The sequence below is a fragment of the Heterocephalus glaber genome, unplaced genomic scaffold, assembly GCF_053883595.1.
Source record: "Heterocephalus glaber isolate CG9 unplaced genomic scaffold, H.glaber_assembly_v1.0 deba00001429, whole genome shotgun sequence".
NCBI classification, from domain to species: domain Eukaryota; kingdom Metazoa; phylum Chordata; class Mammalia; order Rodentia; family Bathyergidae; genus Heterocephalus; species Heterocephalus glaber.
The window spans coordinates 18,055,081-18,072,266 of NW_028258294.1; the positions used below are offsets into that span (position 1 = coordinate 18,055,081).

General features: G+C 34.8%; 1 protein-coding gene across 12 annotated transcripts in view; it reads left to right on the forward strand.

Moving 5' to 3' along the window:
* Positions 1-17,186, forward strand: part of Yap1 (Yes1 associated transcriptional regulator) — a 110,892-nt gene that overhangs the window by 49,165 nt on the left and 44,541 nt on the right. For 4 of the 12 annotated variants that reach the window (XM_087212321.1, XM_087212324.1, XM_087212323.1 and 1 more), the window contains exon 4: positions 15,245-15,364. The exons of 4 other annotated variants lie outside the window; for them this stretch is intronic. In XM_087212321.1, the coding sequence (XP_087068447.1) occupies positions 15,245-15,364 (120 nt within the window). The remainder of the gene's footprint in view (positions 1-15,244; positions 15,365-17,186) is intronic. 4 more of the 12 variants (XM_087212322.1, XM_087212325.1, XM_004870813.3 and 1 more) reach the window with 1 other exon arrangement.

Here is a 17,186-nt window from a genome sequence, read left to right on the forward strand (position 1 = left end):
TATTATACTTTTATTACAGAGTAAGTACTAAGTGAAATTTTAGTTTATCTTCCATAATCAGATACTGTCTGACCTCTTTTCTACTTTAGTAGGTGGGTCCAAGGCCAGAGCTAGCTCATTATGCATCTATAGGAAAAAGTATGTATTGATCTGGGCTGGTTTTCTGCTCACTTTCCTGTCCCCCATAGTTCAGGATATCAGCTGAAGTATTAGCTCTGGTGCTCTTGTTGATTTTCTCCTTCATAACCTGTCTGATTACTCTATGCAAAAAAATGACCATAGTATTAATATTAGGAGCTGCACTCTAGATTTTCCCAAGCAACAGCCTTTGTAAAGGACTGTTGATGGTAGGGAGGATGGTACTGTTGTCACTTTGACTAAAGGATTCACCGAACTTGAAATGTTCTGCCCTGAAGATGATGTCTTAAGTATGGGAATATTTCTGCTGTTCTGTAACTCTGCTCTCACTTTGGGTGGGTTGGAAACTTGACTTCTAAAGAGTTAAGAGGTGAAAATGAAGAACAAGGCAAAATTCATAATTGAGCTTTTCTTATCATAAATTTACTCTTGATGAAAAATTCCTTTCATCTTCATTTGAACTTACCATAATATGAATTCATTTACGTAGTCTCAAAAGCTGTTTATATGTAGCATTTGATTTAAATCTTAAAAAACTTAAGGGAAAAATTACATAAGTTTTTAAATTAATATTTGTACTTGACAACTTATTTTTTTAATCACCAAATTTTCAAATAGAAGTTATAAAATCTGCCTTGCATTTGTGGTCCAAAAATGATAATTTACATTATTTATTTTGTCTTATTCCAGCCGAAAGTATATGTAGGAAATTAGCAACAAATCAATCATTAATTTAAATCATATTTTGGATGATTAGATGTTTTGTCTCTCTGACAAGATTGATTGTGATTATTTTAAAACATTGGTTTGTTTATTTTCTGAATATTATGGCCTAAGAAAATAAGAGAATTTGGGCTCAAACTTACGTTAAAATCAAAAGCATGCATCATCTTGGTTTTAGTGACTTTTAAAATAATATGGATATTTTCAAATGTCTTGTAAAATATGTTTTTATACCCCAAATATAAATTAGTAGACATGCTTACTTAGAGACATATTTAGCAAAGAGACAACATTGGCAGGAACAGTTACAGGGGAGTGGTGAGAAACACAACTGTGGTAAGTTAGGAGTGAGGGAAAGAAGGTATGAAGAGAGAGTTCTGGTTGGAGTTGGAAGGGAGAACTGAATGAGAAAAGCAATGTCCAGAGAGACTTGAGTATATTTAAATCGTGGTAGAAAATGATAACAGTAATAAGTTCTGTTTATAAGCCAGGCATTGTGCAAAAGTCATTTTGGACTATCTCATTTAACCCTTATGATGGCCATTAGTTACACTTTGTATATCAGAACACTTGAGTAACTGTCCCAAAATCACACTTTTAAGTAATAGCAGCCAGATTCAGATTTTGGTAATGAGCTTCTAGGTCCTATGCTCCCAATTGGTAAATGAGTCATAAATAGGATAAATGACACAATAAAGCTTCAGAAAAAGCACCCTAGCATCCAAAAAGCCCCACCTATGAGCACAGAATGCTTTGGGCTAACATCTAGGTACAAACCATAACATGTACTAGGGGAACTATTTAAAAATAATAGTACATGTACTAGGAAATTGGTTCTTCAGAAGGGGGATGTGTGGTCTTGTTTGCTGAAGGAGGCTTTGTGTCTAATAAAATACACTGTCCTTTATATAGTAGAGAATGTTTAGAGAATACTTGGTCATTGCCTTTAATGGAGATGGTCAGACAGTATGATTAAAGTTAGGAAAGGAAGAGGCTAGTTGACAAGTATGGGGAGAGCAAAGTAGTCAACAAAAGTTTGAAAATGAGAGTGAGGTGTTACATTGGGTATATAGTCATTCTTGGTACCCACAGGTCATTGGTTCCAAGACTTAAGTGTATCTATCCGCTTGTATACTTTAAGCTTTCTGTAGATTACTTTTAATATTAACACAGTGTAATTAGCTGTATTGTTTACATAGTAGAAATGACAAATCTGTACATGTTAGTACAGGCACAATTTTTTCCTCAAGTATTTTCTATCCATTGTTGGCTTCAGGAATACACAACTCATGAATAATGGGAGCCAGCTGTGCATGAAAATTCCTACTTAGACAAACATAAGCCTGGATTCTGAATTTTGTCACAAAAATATAAATGGAGATGTAGCTGTCAAATCAAGTGCTAAGGCTTTTGGTAATATCTGTATGAGTTTCTTTCTGAACTACAAGAACTTTTATATTGTCTTTCATTTCACTAGATATTTAAGAATGAAAAGGACTTCCACAAAGTTTTGAAAAGCTTTGGAATGAATGTCACAGGAAGAGAACTGTAATCTTTTGGTGCTGGGGATCCAACCCAGAGTTTTGTGCATGCTAAGCACGTGCTGTAACACAGAACAGTACTCTCAGCCCCATGGGAACTGTAATCTTGATATACCCCATTTCACATAGACTTGTAACCATAAATTACAGCATGTTAATAAAAGTTTCAATCTAAGAACTTCTTTTTATCTAAAAAGCAGCTGTGGCATGTGACAGCTATATATTCTCTAGTGAGGTTCATGTCACAGGTTCCTAAACAGCTTTAAGAGAGAATGATCTTACTCTTGGGTCAAGGATTATACAGAATGTAAAGTCATCTGATTTTATCTCTTCGAGAAAACCAGCAAAAGCACTGCCCTTCTGTGCTTCAAAAATTGATCTTATAGAAGAATCTTTAAAGCCTAGAGGCAGCGAAGGAAAGTTGTGAAGGTATTTAAGTAAATTTGAAGGCATTTCCACTGTAACAAAGCAGCAAATGACTTGCAGCTAAGCAAGCTATCTTGCCTTCTGAATCTAATCATCTGAAGCCCTCAGATAAAAGAGAAGCTGTTTGCAGCATTTTACTGGGTTAATCAAGCTAAGTACCAATTTATAATTTTACCACTAATTATTTTTAACAAAAACTTTCTAGTATTAATCTTTTAAAAAATTGTCCTTCAAAATTTGAATGCAGATTTGTGTTCTGTTCTGACTTACTCAAAATATGAGGTTGAAACCATGTATTTCATTACTAGAAACCTGTGTTTTGTATTTGGTCAAATTTCCAAATATGTGTATGTGAGAAACTACTCAAAAACAAAGGTATACCAGGCAAGGCTTATTACATCTCATGAAAAGGATTAATTTATAGGTATTATTTAACTGCCATGTAAATGACAGCATATTCTGTGAAGGATTTTAAAAGATGAAGATAAGAGAGAAAGGGGAATTTTTAAAATTAAAATTGTATGTATGTCTTGCTGTATTGGGGATTGAACCCAGGGATGTTCTATCACTGAGCTTCATTCCTAGCCCATTATTTTTAAATTTGGAAACACGGTCTTGCATAGTTAGCTAGGGCGGCCTCAAAATTTATGATCCTCTTGCCTCAGCTTCCTGGTAGAAGGATTTGAATAATTCATTAAGATAATGGTTCTATTTTCCTTTATTCCATGTTAAAATTAAACATACGTATACATGTATGAACCTTGCCTATTAAATTACTTGGTGATTGCCCTTCAGAAGCTTTTATTATGTGATATGTTTATAGTATAATAATAACTTTTTGATGCATCCATTGAGTCTAATATACATCTTCACACTAAGATTTAGGTAAACATTTTAGTAATTTTTGTGTTCTATATTAAAAATAAGAATTTGGGGAGAGAAGAGTGATGCTACTTTTAATTATTTGTATGATAAATATTAAAATTTTTAGTAGTTGCTTATTAACACTGATTAATGAATCTTAAAGTCAAGGAATGTACTTTGTAATGATTCAGAAATACCTGTATGCCAAAGAGCTGATAACTATTTAGGATCACAAAAATTAAGCCAGCAGGATGCTATACTCCTAAAATCACAAGTACTCAGGGGGGCAGCCTAGGTAAGATACTAAGACTCTGTCTCAAAAAATAAAATCTTTTATATACATTAAGCAAAATTATTTAACACATTTACCTGCTTTTTTAAAGTAAGCCTTTGATAATAATCCAAAACCAAAATGTGTTATTTTGGGTGTATTTTAAAGAATTCATTCATTATTTTTAGTCTTTAAAGTTATTGGCATTTACATTGAAATTGTTGGCATTTATTTGACTAATTACCAAATCAACCATCGCAACTCTTTCATATTTCCCTATTATGAAAAACTGCATAGAATTCCTAGGAAATTACCTGAAGATGAGTGTCCTTTTGATCATGAAAGGTGATGCATATTAGAGGAATGTGCTAAGCACCTTCATTTTAAGGGGGAGGTGGATTTCAGAAGCCAAGTGAGTAGTATAGACCTGCTGTATGTTTGCCAGTTTTGTTATTCCTGGTTTGTGTGATCTGTCAAAGCACAAAAGAACAAATAGGAAAGAGAAATTTTTACTAAGAAAAATGACAGACAAAATACTGAAAATAAGATTTTTAACCTCCACAAGCATATAAAGATTGTGAGAAGTTACAAAATTGACAAATTTTAGATGTTGATAATTCCTACTTTATATGTTGTAATTCATAAATTTTGAAGTTTCACCTTTGACACTAAGAGATAGTTTAGAATAAGTTAAGAACAAGGGCTCTTATAGTCAGGTGGACCTGGGTTTGAGTCCTACCTGTTACTGTTTGTGATATTATGGGCAAAGTTACTGTATCTGTCTGTGTTTAATTTTCTTCACTTGGAAAATGGAGTAACAACAACATAGTAACTGAACCCATAAAGCTGTTGTGAAGATTATATGACATAATTCATATCATGCAATTGGCACATAATTAAAAATTATTACTGACATTATAGGTTTGTTATATTTTGCATGTGTAGTACATAAATGTGACCTGATTTGTAAAAAGTTTTTATGACTAATAGTTATGATTACTGCATTTAAAATAAATTTTAAAATCTTTTTTTTTTGTACTGGGGATCAATCTCAGGACCTTGAGCTTGTGAGGCAGGTGGCAGAACCACTGAGCTAAATTGCCGGCCCAAGTTTTAAAATCTTACCACGCTATTTTAGCTGTCATCAAAGTTTAACCTACTATCAAATATAGGTTAGATTGAGACTATGTATCTTATTTTTTATTCTTAAATTCCTATCCCAAGCTTCTTTAAAAAAATTTTTTTTTAAAATTTTTGGGTTTTTCTCTCCTGCATCTATAAATTCAGGTAGCCTAAGATGGAAGACTGGAGTGTGGCTCAGTGACAGAGCACTTATAAGCCCCCTCCCTACTCACTCCCCTTGGAAGGGGATAATGACAGTGAGACGGAATGAGAAAGAAAATGAGGAAATCTCTGCTTTCTTTTAGAAGTTAGCTTCTAAAGCAAGAGTGAATAAATAGAAACTCAAGATTGTTCTGTTGACTTGATCTTATAGTACATCTAACAAATCAAATATATTTTAAAATGTATAAGAAGTGTTTGAAGCTAAAGTTTATTTGAATTCTAAAAGTCACTAAGATTTTCATGTAAATATTGAACCTAATAAAAGTATATAGACTTCAGTTTTAATAAGTAGTCTTGTTTAGAAGAGTGAGAGAATATTGTTAGACAATATTGTTAAAGTATATAAGGAAAAATTTTAGATGCATGAGTATCATTGCTACTAGGTAACTCATAGTAAAATGAGTTGTTGAATAATAGGAATTAAAAAATACAAGTGTCTGCTTAACTTTTCTACAGCAATTATTTGTAGATTTTGGAAACTGCTTATCTTCAGAGAATGAAAAGATTATTTACATTTAAGTAACAAATCAAATGCCTGTTTTATTTCTTTTCTTGATAAGTGTTAGGATATTACAGTATTTTCATCTTTCCCACTTATTTCTAAATCCTTCTGGTTGCTCTATTGCTGTAATAATTTTGTGACTCATAAATAAAAGGAATATTTGTGTGAAGGAGTAATTCTTTAAAAATAGTATCCAAAGGCTACCATATAGAGGCAGCATAAATGAAATGTAGTCCATTACTAGATGTAATCCATCCATTAGCAATGGTCAGAATATTCCAAAATAATAGTTGGTTGTTTTTTTTTTAAATGTTAGTAAGGTGAAGAAAGTGGTGAGACTTGCTGTAGGTTAGTTTTTTTGTTGTTGGTTTATGCAGACAGGGTTTCACTTACATGTGTAGCCTACACTGGCCTCAAACTCATATTCCTCCTGCCCTAGCCTCTTAAGTGCTGGGATTTCAGCCCCATACTTAGCAAGGTTAAAGTTTTGATTAAAATCTTAAAGATGATTGTTTTGTTTGAGCAGCCTGAAGTCTAAATCTTACTTATTTTTGCTTCAGTAAAACTTTACAGAAAACTTACCTTACTAAATTTATTAAAACGCTAAGCTATTTCATTAAGATAAAATCTAGGAGACTCAAATTGCACTGAAGAGTTCAAGAGTCTGCACGTTAGAAGGTTCTCTCTGAGCATACATTTGGCCTTCTGGGAAGTTCACCCAACTGTAGCATGACAAACAGGAATGATTTTTAACAGGTGTTATCCTGAGACATTGGTATTTTTTCCTTCTGAAAGTATTTACTCACCAAATAACAACAAAATCCCTCTAATTTCTACTAAGCACTGTGATGGCCACTAGGATTGTAGAGTCAAGACAGAGTGTTTCTATATAATAATGAGTCTTGTGGCAGATGTATGTACTGAATGCTGAAAAAGGAGGAACACATGAGTCAGTAGTGGGGAGGGCAGGAAGAGGAATTCTTTAAAGAAGCAGATGTTTATTCTTTCCCTCAACCAATATTGAATACTTAAGCATGTGTCAGGCACTCTTCTAAATCATAAGAATATAGATTATAAACAAAATACGTACAGTTAAAAATAGAAGAAAAGTAAACTAGTTATGGGTTGAAGTGATTGGTTGGGATAGAGGGAGATGATATTTTGAATGAACAGAGGGCAAGAGCCATGGGTATATCTGAGGAAAAGGGAAAGAATTTTCCCTGATGACGTAACAACCCATTCAGCGTTCCTGCAACTGGAAGAATCAGGAAGGGCAGCAAGGACACCACATTAGATAGATCTTGTAAGTTTTGAACACAGGGGTGATATGGTCTTAGTGTGCTTTTCAAAAGAAGGGACATTATTAAGGGGGCATTTGTAGTAACCTAGGGAAGAGGATGACCAGGGTGGTAGCATTAAAGGTGGTAAGAAGTAGATGGGTTCAGGACCCCATGAGTAGGAGTTAAGTTTGGTGAAGAAAAGGGTCAGTAGAAGTAGCACTGTATAGGCAGTTACTGAGGCCTGAAACCCTTGATCGTGTAACTCATTGGTAGAATGGTAGGGGAATGAGATTGAAAATATCCTCGGAATGCCTTTGTGTTAAACTAAGAATTTTTAGCTTTATTCTGAGAACTCTGGGACATTATTAACATAACTCTGGGATCTTTACCAGTGATTTTTCCTGTTTTTGTTATCTGATCATATGACCTACAAGACCCAAGTATCTCATTTTCTTATAGTTAACCTGTTTTTATGAATATTCGACAAGAGTTTTAATAAGCTAAATAAGTTATTAGAATAAAATGGTAGAGCTATTCTAGGAAAAGGTGGAGAGTTGACTTTTAGATATTTGCAATGTTTCTTGCCCTGTATAAAGCATTTCTCCTTCTCAACAATCCATTCATGGAAACAGCTATACCCTATCTCAAAAAGAAAAAAAAAAAAAAAGGACAGAAATACAGTCTTTGTTTTACGATTTAGAACTGCATGCTTCAGGCCAGTTTTCACAGTAGTAGTGGTAGTGAAGATATGTTGTGGAAAGTAGAGGAAAAATCTTTACCAAAACCTGATTTATAAATTTCTCTTAATTCATTAAGTGCATTTATCGTCCTGTGTTTGGCTGGCTTATAGAAAAAATTAGTGATCATTTTTAAAGTTCTTCAGATTTGCCTATGATAGTTTCTTCTGTTGTGTTTGCCTAACAATTTTAGTAATGTGGATAGAACTTTATTAGGGTTTATCTAGGGCTTACATGGTCAAGCATAGAAATTTCAGTTGTTTGTTTGTGGAAGACTCCTGTGTAAATAGTTTTGTACATAAAACTGCAGAAGATTCAGGTGAAAATATTTTAATTCTTCTATATTTTGAAAGGTACAAGTCTGTAGAGTATGCAGACCAAAGTAGTATTATAAACTAACCTGGCATTGATTTCAGTAAGTGTTTGCTATCTTTGCCCTGAGCAAATTCAAAATCATGTATCCTACTAGGAGTGAGGGGGGAGGAAAGCAAACTCTTTTTGTCTTCTAGAGCAGAATGATAAATTATTCCCATAATAATACCATATGGCTTATAACTGAACTCATTGCAGAAGAGTTAACACAAGGCAGTGTGTCTGTCATAAGAAGCAAAGAAATCAAAGCAAGAGTAATTGCAATTCATAGCTGGAGAAGAGCCGTAGTAACAGGACAGAATTGAGAAAAGCTTCACAAAAAAATAGGGCAATAAGGATACAGTAGAATTTCGGTGGAGGAGACAGGCCAGGAGCAGACGCATTGAGAATGTATGCGAAGGTGGAAAGTACATGATACTGCTAGGCATTGGAAAGGCAGGAGTGAACAAGCCATGCTGCTAGGAGGACTGATGTTGAATAGGTTGCTAAATCACTAAAGTGATGGAATCATCCTACCAAAGAAAAAACAACCTGATGAAGTAGGGAAGGAGACTGTAGCCCAGGCCTCAGGAGGAAGTGGCATTCAAAGTGGGGAGGAAAGAGTAGATGTTAGCTATTCAAAGACTTGCATGAGAGAAGGTTCTGTGGGGAAAAGAGGTGGAGAGGTTTGGGCACCTAAAAAAGAGACTGAGCAGTGGGAGGTGTGAAATAATTATGAAGGACTGGGTAGAACCTGAAGTTCTGAATGCTTTCAGTACTTATGCAGTGCTGTGTAATGTGTGACTATAGGGTATAAACAGCTAAAGAGTTGAGAATTTTTCCTTTGAGCTTTTGTGAACCCAGAGAGCTACTTCCCCAGAGGAAATGAGGCAAGATGGTCTTGTGGTACATAACAGGGTTTACAGTTGGAGTTAGTTGAGAGCAATTTATTAATTACTGCTAAAATTTAGTCTTGGAAATATGAGTTTACATTAGTTTTATTTGAGGGACAAATGGAAATAATGTTCTAAGTAAAACTCAAAATACAGGAGACACATTTTGTGACATACCAGTACTCAGTTGATGGAAAGGCATTAAAAAGAAGGGAATTATCTACATAAATTGAACAGAAGCCAGAGGATTTTATGAAAGTTCCGGGAGCAGAACATGTTTTAAACCAAAACTTTTGATTACTATTTGTCATACTTGAATGTTCTAGAGAGCTAGACTGTCAGGGTTTGAAGACCAGTTCTGCCACTTTCAGCTTGGGTGATCTTGAGCAAGCTAACTTTTCTTTTTCTTAGCTTTCTCTTCTGTAAAGTGAGGATAACAATTGCACCTGTGTAAGGGATTGTTAAATGAGTTAATATTTGTCTGCAAAGAACTTAGTACAGTGTCTTGCATGTTGTAAGAAGTTTGTGACTCTTAAATACAAGAGAATGGAATTTCAAAATGGAAATTGGTCAGTATTTTAGACCTGGGTTCCTTTAAATGGTCATTGAATCTACTTTCTAAAGAAATTACTTCTTGATAGTCCTGTACTTTGAACTATGCACCAGGGTGTGTTTAGTAAATGTTCAGTGTCCTGGGTTGACTTCTTTATTTCTGAATTGTGAGGCCGGTAATCAAATCATTTAATTTGATGTAGCTAATCAAGACTTTCTTGTTTGATCAGACATTGCAAATGGTTTTAATCATTACCAATGCAAGAGAGTCCTTAGGCAAGAGCAGGAAGTTGATGTTGCATCACTTTTAGTATTGTGACAGAGAGTATTTTAAAATACTGCAGGAAGTTACTGCTTGCCTACAGTAGATAGGTTATCATTTAAGTAATATTAGTAAATCTTACATAAAAATTGTTTTCTGCAATATGTATGAATTACTTTAACTGTAGCCTGCCGTTGTCTTTCGCTTATCCTGATTCGGATTTCTCACTCTCTTTACTTGTCATTAAAATCTCGCGTCTTTCTCCCTTATTGATGTAAGGCCTTTTTTTGTTGTTTTTTTTTTTCTTCGGTCATCCTCCCCCAAGGGGCTTTGGTGTGGGGATCAGCAAGATAGGCTAGCCTTTAACTCCTACATCTTTTTGACATCTAGCTTTAGAGTATAAAAAAATGAAGTGGAATGATAATATTTATGGCCTGTTTTGACTTGTCTATAGGTTATCCATCAATTTAGGAGAATTGTTACTACTTTTTAGTAACAGTAATCCCTTATAAATATTACCCATTCAGTCCTTTACTGATTAAAATGAAACATTTTCTAGTTGTGTTTTTTGTTGTTGTTGTTGTTGTTGTTGTTGTTTGGGTTTGAGTTTGGGTTTTGGCTTCCAGTGTAATTTTGTTTGTTAGCTTGGTTTTTGGGTTTTAGAGATAGGCTCTTGCTATGTAGCCCAGGCTGGCCTCGAACTTGCTGCAGTCCTCCCACATTAGCCTCCTGAGTGCTGGAATTATAGTCATGAGCCACCATACCAGGCTTCTAATCAATTCATAATCATAAAAACTAAGTGAGTCATGGTACCTCATTTATTGCCTGTTCTGCCCCATTTATACAATACTGGTTTCCTCAGTGTCTTACCCTGTCTGAAATGCTCATGTCCCAGGTCATCACGTTTGAATTTGCATTGTATTCAGAACTAAATTTAAAAGTCACCTCTTACATGTTGCCATTCTTGATGTGCATTTCTAAAACATTATTTCCCCCTTTTTCCCCTGCATTCATGCTGCTGTAATTTTTTTCACTGCATTTATCATTAGTTTATATCTTCCTGGCTAAAAAATAAGCTCCAAGGGGCCGGGGATTTAGCTCAGTGGTTTCGCCGCCTGCTGTGCAGGTGCAAGACCCGAGTTTGATCCCTGGGACCAAAAAAAATAAAAATAAAAGTAAATAAGCTCCATGAAATAGGGATTATTACTGTATCTCCAGGGCCTGGAATAGTACCTGAATATAGTAGGAGCTTAATAAATACTTATTGAATGAAAGAATTTGATATATTCTTTTGCCTTCAGCTTAAGTGGTGTCAAATAATAGAGAAATTAAGCTTACATCGAAGGAACAGAATCTTTTGTTCCATAAGCATAAGTAAAACATTTTGAGTTTCATTTTGATTGCATATATTTCAGCCAACATTCCCACTCTTTCTAAGGAGTAGACAACATATTAGGCAATAAGATGAAATGAGTGCATCATGTATGTGCTAGTGTTCAGGGATTTCGCACAAGAAACATAATGAAACAATATTGCATTATAAATGCTATGACCTAGTTATAAAGAAAATATTCTGCCAGCACAAAGAAAGGGCTCTTCATTTGTTTGAGAAAATGAAGTTTTCTTGATTAAAAATGGTTTGAAGCTAAGTAGCTAGTAATAAATCCCAAAAGTCACACCAATTCTTCCTACCTCCAGATACTTGCTTTTCATTTCTATCTTGTCATTAGAGAACAAATGAGGAATGACATTTGGTCTCCTCCAGAATACTAGGTTAGAGTGTTCAAGTATTAAAAAAAATTACCACCTTCCTAATGACTGTCTTCTTGGTAGTTCCATTTTCCTCATCTTATTCTAGCAAACATAGCCATGTGCCTTTCTCACACATGGCAAGGCTTGATAATTTAACCTATGAACTGCCCTTGGTACCTAACGATGAATAAATATAGTCATGTATAAATTGAATCGATTCAAAAAGCAACTCTATACATACTTTAGAATTTGAAGTGATTATTTTAGATCAATTATTCTCAAAATATGTTCCCTAGACCAGCAGCATTTAGGAATATGCAGGCACCACCCCTGACAGAAACTGTAGAAAGCCGAGGCTCAGCAGTATTTGTTGTAATAAAGCTTTGGTTATTCCAAAATTTGAGGGCCATTGTTTTAGATCATTTTGTATAAGTAAAATTTTTCCATTTAAATTTAATTCATTGTATATACCTCATTTTAGAGAAATTATAATATGATGTACTAAAATCAGAATATAAATCAACACCTGTATTTATTTCTCTTAGATTTACACTATCTCTAGATTAAATAGATTGCTTGAACTAGACTTTCGATTGTATAACTTGAGTCAGAAAATATACCACTTTGGGCTGGGGATTTAGCTCAGTGGTTCTACCGTCTGCCTCGCAAGTGCAAGGACCCCCCGAGTTCCATCCCCGGTACCAAAAAAGAAAAGAAAAGAAAATACATCACTTTCTTTCTTTTTCATGATTATATAACAGTCAGACTAGTTTAATAGGATAAGTTGGAAAGTGCTGTAAGAATCAAGTCACTGAATCTCGGGGCCAGTTGACAAAAAGTTGTGGGTTTTTGGGGGGGGGACGTGAATAAAACATAAATTTATATTTTATTTCATTGACATTTAAGTTTGAAACTTTTTGTTTCTTTTTAGTCTCCTCTGTTTTAATTTGACTACTAAGGATTCATTCATGGTACTAAGCTATTTAAAGATTATCTGTAGTGATCTACTCCTTGTCTTTAACCAGCAGTTCCCTTCAGTGTGAAAAAGGCAACCCATTTTGCGCTTATCTTTTTCCACTTAACATTCTACATATATCCAGAAAGTGTTACAGACATAATTGAATATGTAAAGTGTCCTTTTCTGTATAGCATATATTTTTGGCATACATTTGAGTGCTTACAAAGTTACTACTGTAATTGTTTGATGTGTATTTGATATATGCATTGTATCATTCTTTGGAGATAGGAAGAGAAAATAGGCACTACTCACTAGACTGTTGATTTGTGCTGGGCTTGTCTTGCTTATATATTCATTTCCAAAACTTGTACATTTAGAAGTTTGTTTCTGATTGTTTACCTTTTACGAGAATGGTATTTGTGAAAGGTTTCCTGAATATAATTTTTAGTGAAATTAATACTTAATGATCAAAACTTTGGTATAAAAGGGATAAAGTTTTTATTCAACCTTGCAAATTTAATCTGTAGAAACACTGGCATAAATTTTGGGGTTGTATTTATATCTTTACAAAGCAGCATATTGTATGGGTTAAAATAAAAGCAGAAGCTCAACATAATACCTGGGTTCAAGTTCTGGCTTGAAACTTACTGTCTACCTTGGGCAAGTTACAAAATTCTGTGAACCTCACTGTGTTTATATGTGTAACAGTGATAAGAACAGTGCATAGCAAATGGAGACACTGTACATTTTGATATAATAATGGAAATAATAGTGGTGAAGATGCTACTGTTGTCACTGCCCCATGGGTTGTGTATTGTACTGTTATTTACAATAGCCGAAATAAATAAATAAATGTATAAAAGGAACATTTTTGAAAAGTTGGTGGGAAAAATTGGGTGCCTGGAGACTTTTAAGAAATGAGACCAGCTGGTGAAAGATTTGGCCATTTTCCCCTTGATGGTGGAGACCAGTGGAAATTGTATAAGTATGTTTTGTATAAGGTAGTGAGTGACATAAAAGTTTGTTGGGAAGTATTTTAGAGCTGGGGACATAGCTCAGAGGTACAGTACTTGCCTAGCAGGCACCAGGCACTGGGTTTGATCCTCACCCCAGCACTGTGAGGGAAGGAGCCAAATAGTATTTTTAAGAAGAAAAACCCTGGTGGCTGCCAAACAGAAGATACTGGAGTGAGGAGAGATAAGAAGTCAGTCACCAAGGAAGGAAGCTCTATGGAAGGTTAGGTAAAAGAGTTGGTGAGTATTGATGGCTAAATTCTTAGAGATGGATGGGATGGAGGGATCAATCAGAGATATAAATAAGTGGAATCTTCAGGAAGCGCAAGTGGGGAAGGTTTAATTTGTATCCAAGGAAGGTGTGGAATGAGGCAGTTTAAAAATGGTACAAAACTGGGGCTACGCTTCAGTGGTAGAATGCTTACCTAGCATGTGCAAGACCCTTGGTTTAATCACCAGCACTGCAAAACAGGGTCCATATGCTCAAACATGTTTGAAGCCTATAATGAAGGTCTTTTGAGATTGTTGGGTCTCCCTAAGGCATCCAGGGACTTGTTGATTTGTTCATTACCATGTATAGTCACATGGTATCGTAGGATCTTAGAATTTTTAAAGTTTAATTTTTTTGACCCATTTTACAATTTAGCCATTTTCACAATTAAGGGTACAATAGTAGCAAATCACTAGTATTCAGTTTTGAGGTTCTGCTTCATTGTAGGAGTGTTTGAATATTTTAATTATTTATTCTGGATCTCTCTTTCATTAGTATTACCTCCCCAAATCAATTGTCTGACTTCTGTAACCTTATGAAAGTAGCAAAATCTTAGAGCTAACTATATTCTTTAGTTATATCTCCCAGATGTTTATTTTTTATTCTGTAGCTTTGAAATGGTTTTGCTTCCCCTTTTGTTTTTAAGAAATTTGCCTTCCAACAGCTTTAGTGCTATATTTTATTGCCCTCTTTCAAACTACCAACAAACTTAAAACTTCAGCCACAATCCTTTATTCCTATTATTTTCTGGTCTGCTTTAAAATAAGCTTTAAAAAAAAACTATTGTTTTCGGTATTATAGTGTGTGTGTGTGTGTGTGTGTGTGTGTGTATAATCCAGTCACTTTAAAATGTTCATGAGGGCTGGGGATTTAGCTCAGTGGTGCTGCCGCCTGCCTTCGCAAGGCCAAGGTCCTGAGTTCGATCTCTGGTACTAAAAAAAAAAGTTCATGATACTTTAGATGTTCTGAAACACTTGCATGTATTTCTTTCTAAAGAACTTTGAAGTCTGTAATGCACGCTGTCACAAAACTGATTGGATTGGGGGTAATTCCCAGATCTGCAGCACTTCCTTGGTCTTATATTATCAGCAATAATTATTTGGATCACTACTTGCAAAAGGTTTTTTTTTTAGTATGACTTTTTCCCTCCTTACTGTTTCATTGGGTATGTTGATTTTTATTATTTGGTTGTTTCTTTTTAGTGGGGCAGGCTCAGGTATATAGGTTTACCTTCTCTGAACATAGGCTTAAATTTGTTTTAATGAATTGTTTTATGTCAAGATGTGTTTTTTAAAAAATCAGCACCCCTCCTTTTTTTAGGTACACCAAATCAAAACCAACCATGATTTTTTTTTCTGTATTGTAGGTCCTCTTCCTGATGGATGGGAACAAGCCATAACTCAGGATGGAGAAATTTACTATATAAATCATAAGAACAAGACCACCTCTTGGCTAGACCCAAGGCTTGACCCTCGTTTTGGTAAAGGTTCATCTCAAAACCTTTATTGACATTTTTAATTATAATTTTTTGTGTTTGAGTTTAGAAAACACATTTAAATAAAATTGTATTGACTCATAGTACTAAAATATAACGCCTACCCAGTGTTTCCTAGTACTGTTTTTTATCTTTCATTTTAAACTTGAGAAATTTAGGTTTAAATAATCTTTTTAGTCTGTGTTGGGGTGGGGGTCATAGTAGCTGACTAACCAGAATCACTGTCCCTTTCACATTTTGGGGAAGCCCAGCAACCTCTTTGAAAATGATCTTTGTAACTGTAATAATAATCAGGCTGTCATGTAACATCTAAAATGTGGAACATCAGCTTTTGTCAGTGACCTGGTGTCTACTTGTGCTTGAATTCTTAGAATGCTGAGCACCATTGAGTGCCTGGATGTTAGTGATTCCCATTCTAAGTGGGGAAGAGGGCTTGGCTTGCCTTAGAAGTGGTCTAATGAAAGCATTTTCCCTTCTTCTCTGTTGGCTTTTTTTTTTTTTAAATAATGGATCTTTATTTTTTATTTAAGAAATAAAAAGCAAGCCATATTCTCCAGATTACATAAATCACTATTTGCACAGAACTCTTCCCTCCCAAATGTGCACATTTTGATAAGCATATACAAGTTTTTCTGTGCCTTTCTAGCCATATTTTTTTTTTTTTACTGTTTCAATTTCTTCAGTTGGGTTTCTGAGATATTTTTCCAAAGCCATGGAAAATGAATTTAAAAAGAAGCAGATAATTGTGGTTTTGAAGCTCTCTTCTTGGACTAGATGCAACTAAATGAAAACAATGTGCAGATCACTGAGTAGGTCAGATGGAGGGGATGAGGAACCTTTGAAGCTTTACAGGGGTTGACCTAACAACAACTGTGGGGCCCTTACGGGAAAGAGGAATTAACTCTGTGAATGCCATCAAAACACAGCCCTGGGGAAGAAAGAAAAAACTATCTGGAGCTAGTTGGGTAAAATAACTTCCCCATCAGGAACTTTATGAACAGTTTTCCTGTGTCTTATGTATACCTTTTTTTTAAAAAAAGCGCAGAAAAACCCCAAACAGTATTAAGGTTTACCTCAAACTGCCTGACTGGTCGTTTTTATGGACTTATTGAATCCTCTATTATTCAAAGTCAAGTCAAAGGTGGGGTCAGGGCAGAGACTGTCATTTTGACAGATCTTGGGTTTAGCTTAAATGCCAGCCTTTTGAGCTTCAGGAGTTGTTTAGTGTTAAAAAAAAAAGTAGTATGTCATGTTAATAAGTTACAACTTCAGATTCTGTTTAATATTTGAATAAGTCCTTGTGGTTGAAACAAGAAACAAAGTACTAGAAAATTTAATAAATGTTGCCATTTGTGTGGACTGGAATAACAGGCATGTTTCCTTAAATCATATTTAATGAGATGAATTCTACTTGTCTACATTTAAATTTTTTTTTTTAATTTTAAAGACCCCCCTCCCACAAGATTATGAAAGATAATTATTAACTGCAGAGATCAAGAATGAAAACAGCTTTTTTAAAAAAGATATTTTCAGTTAAAACAGTGAAATCAGAAGCTTTGCTGTAAGCTTAAGTAGGTGTGTTGATTACACCCACAGCTTGGTCTTTTGTTTTGAGGTATAAGGTATTAAAGATTTCCCCCTATCTCCAGCACATGTACACACAAGCATACAATTAGATAAGCCAAAAAAAGTTTCATGAAATTCTCTTACTGCATTAAGTTTCCCTTTTTGAGCCCACTGTGTATGTGTCTTCCAGACCAGCTTGACAACACGCCAAAGCCTTTTATTTTGTGGCCCGACTTTTAATCTGTTC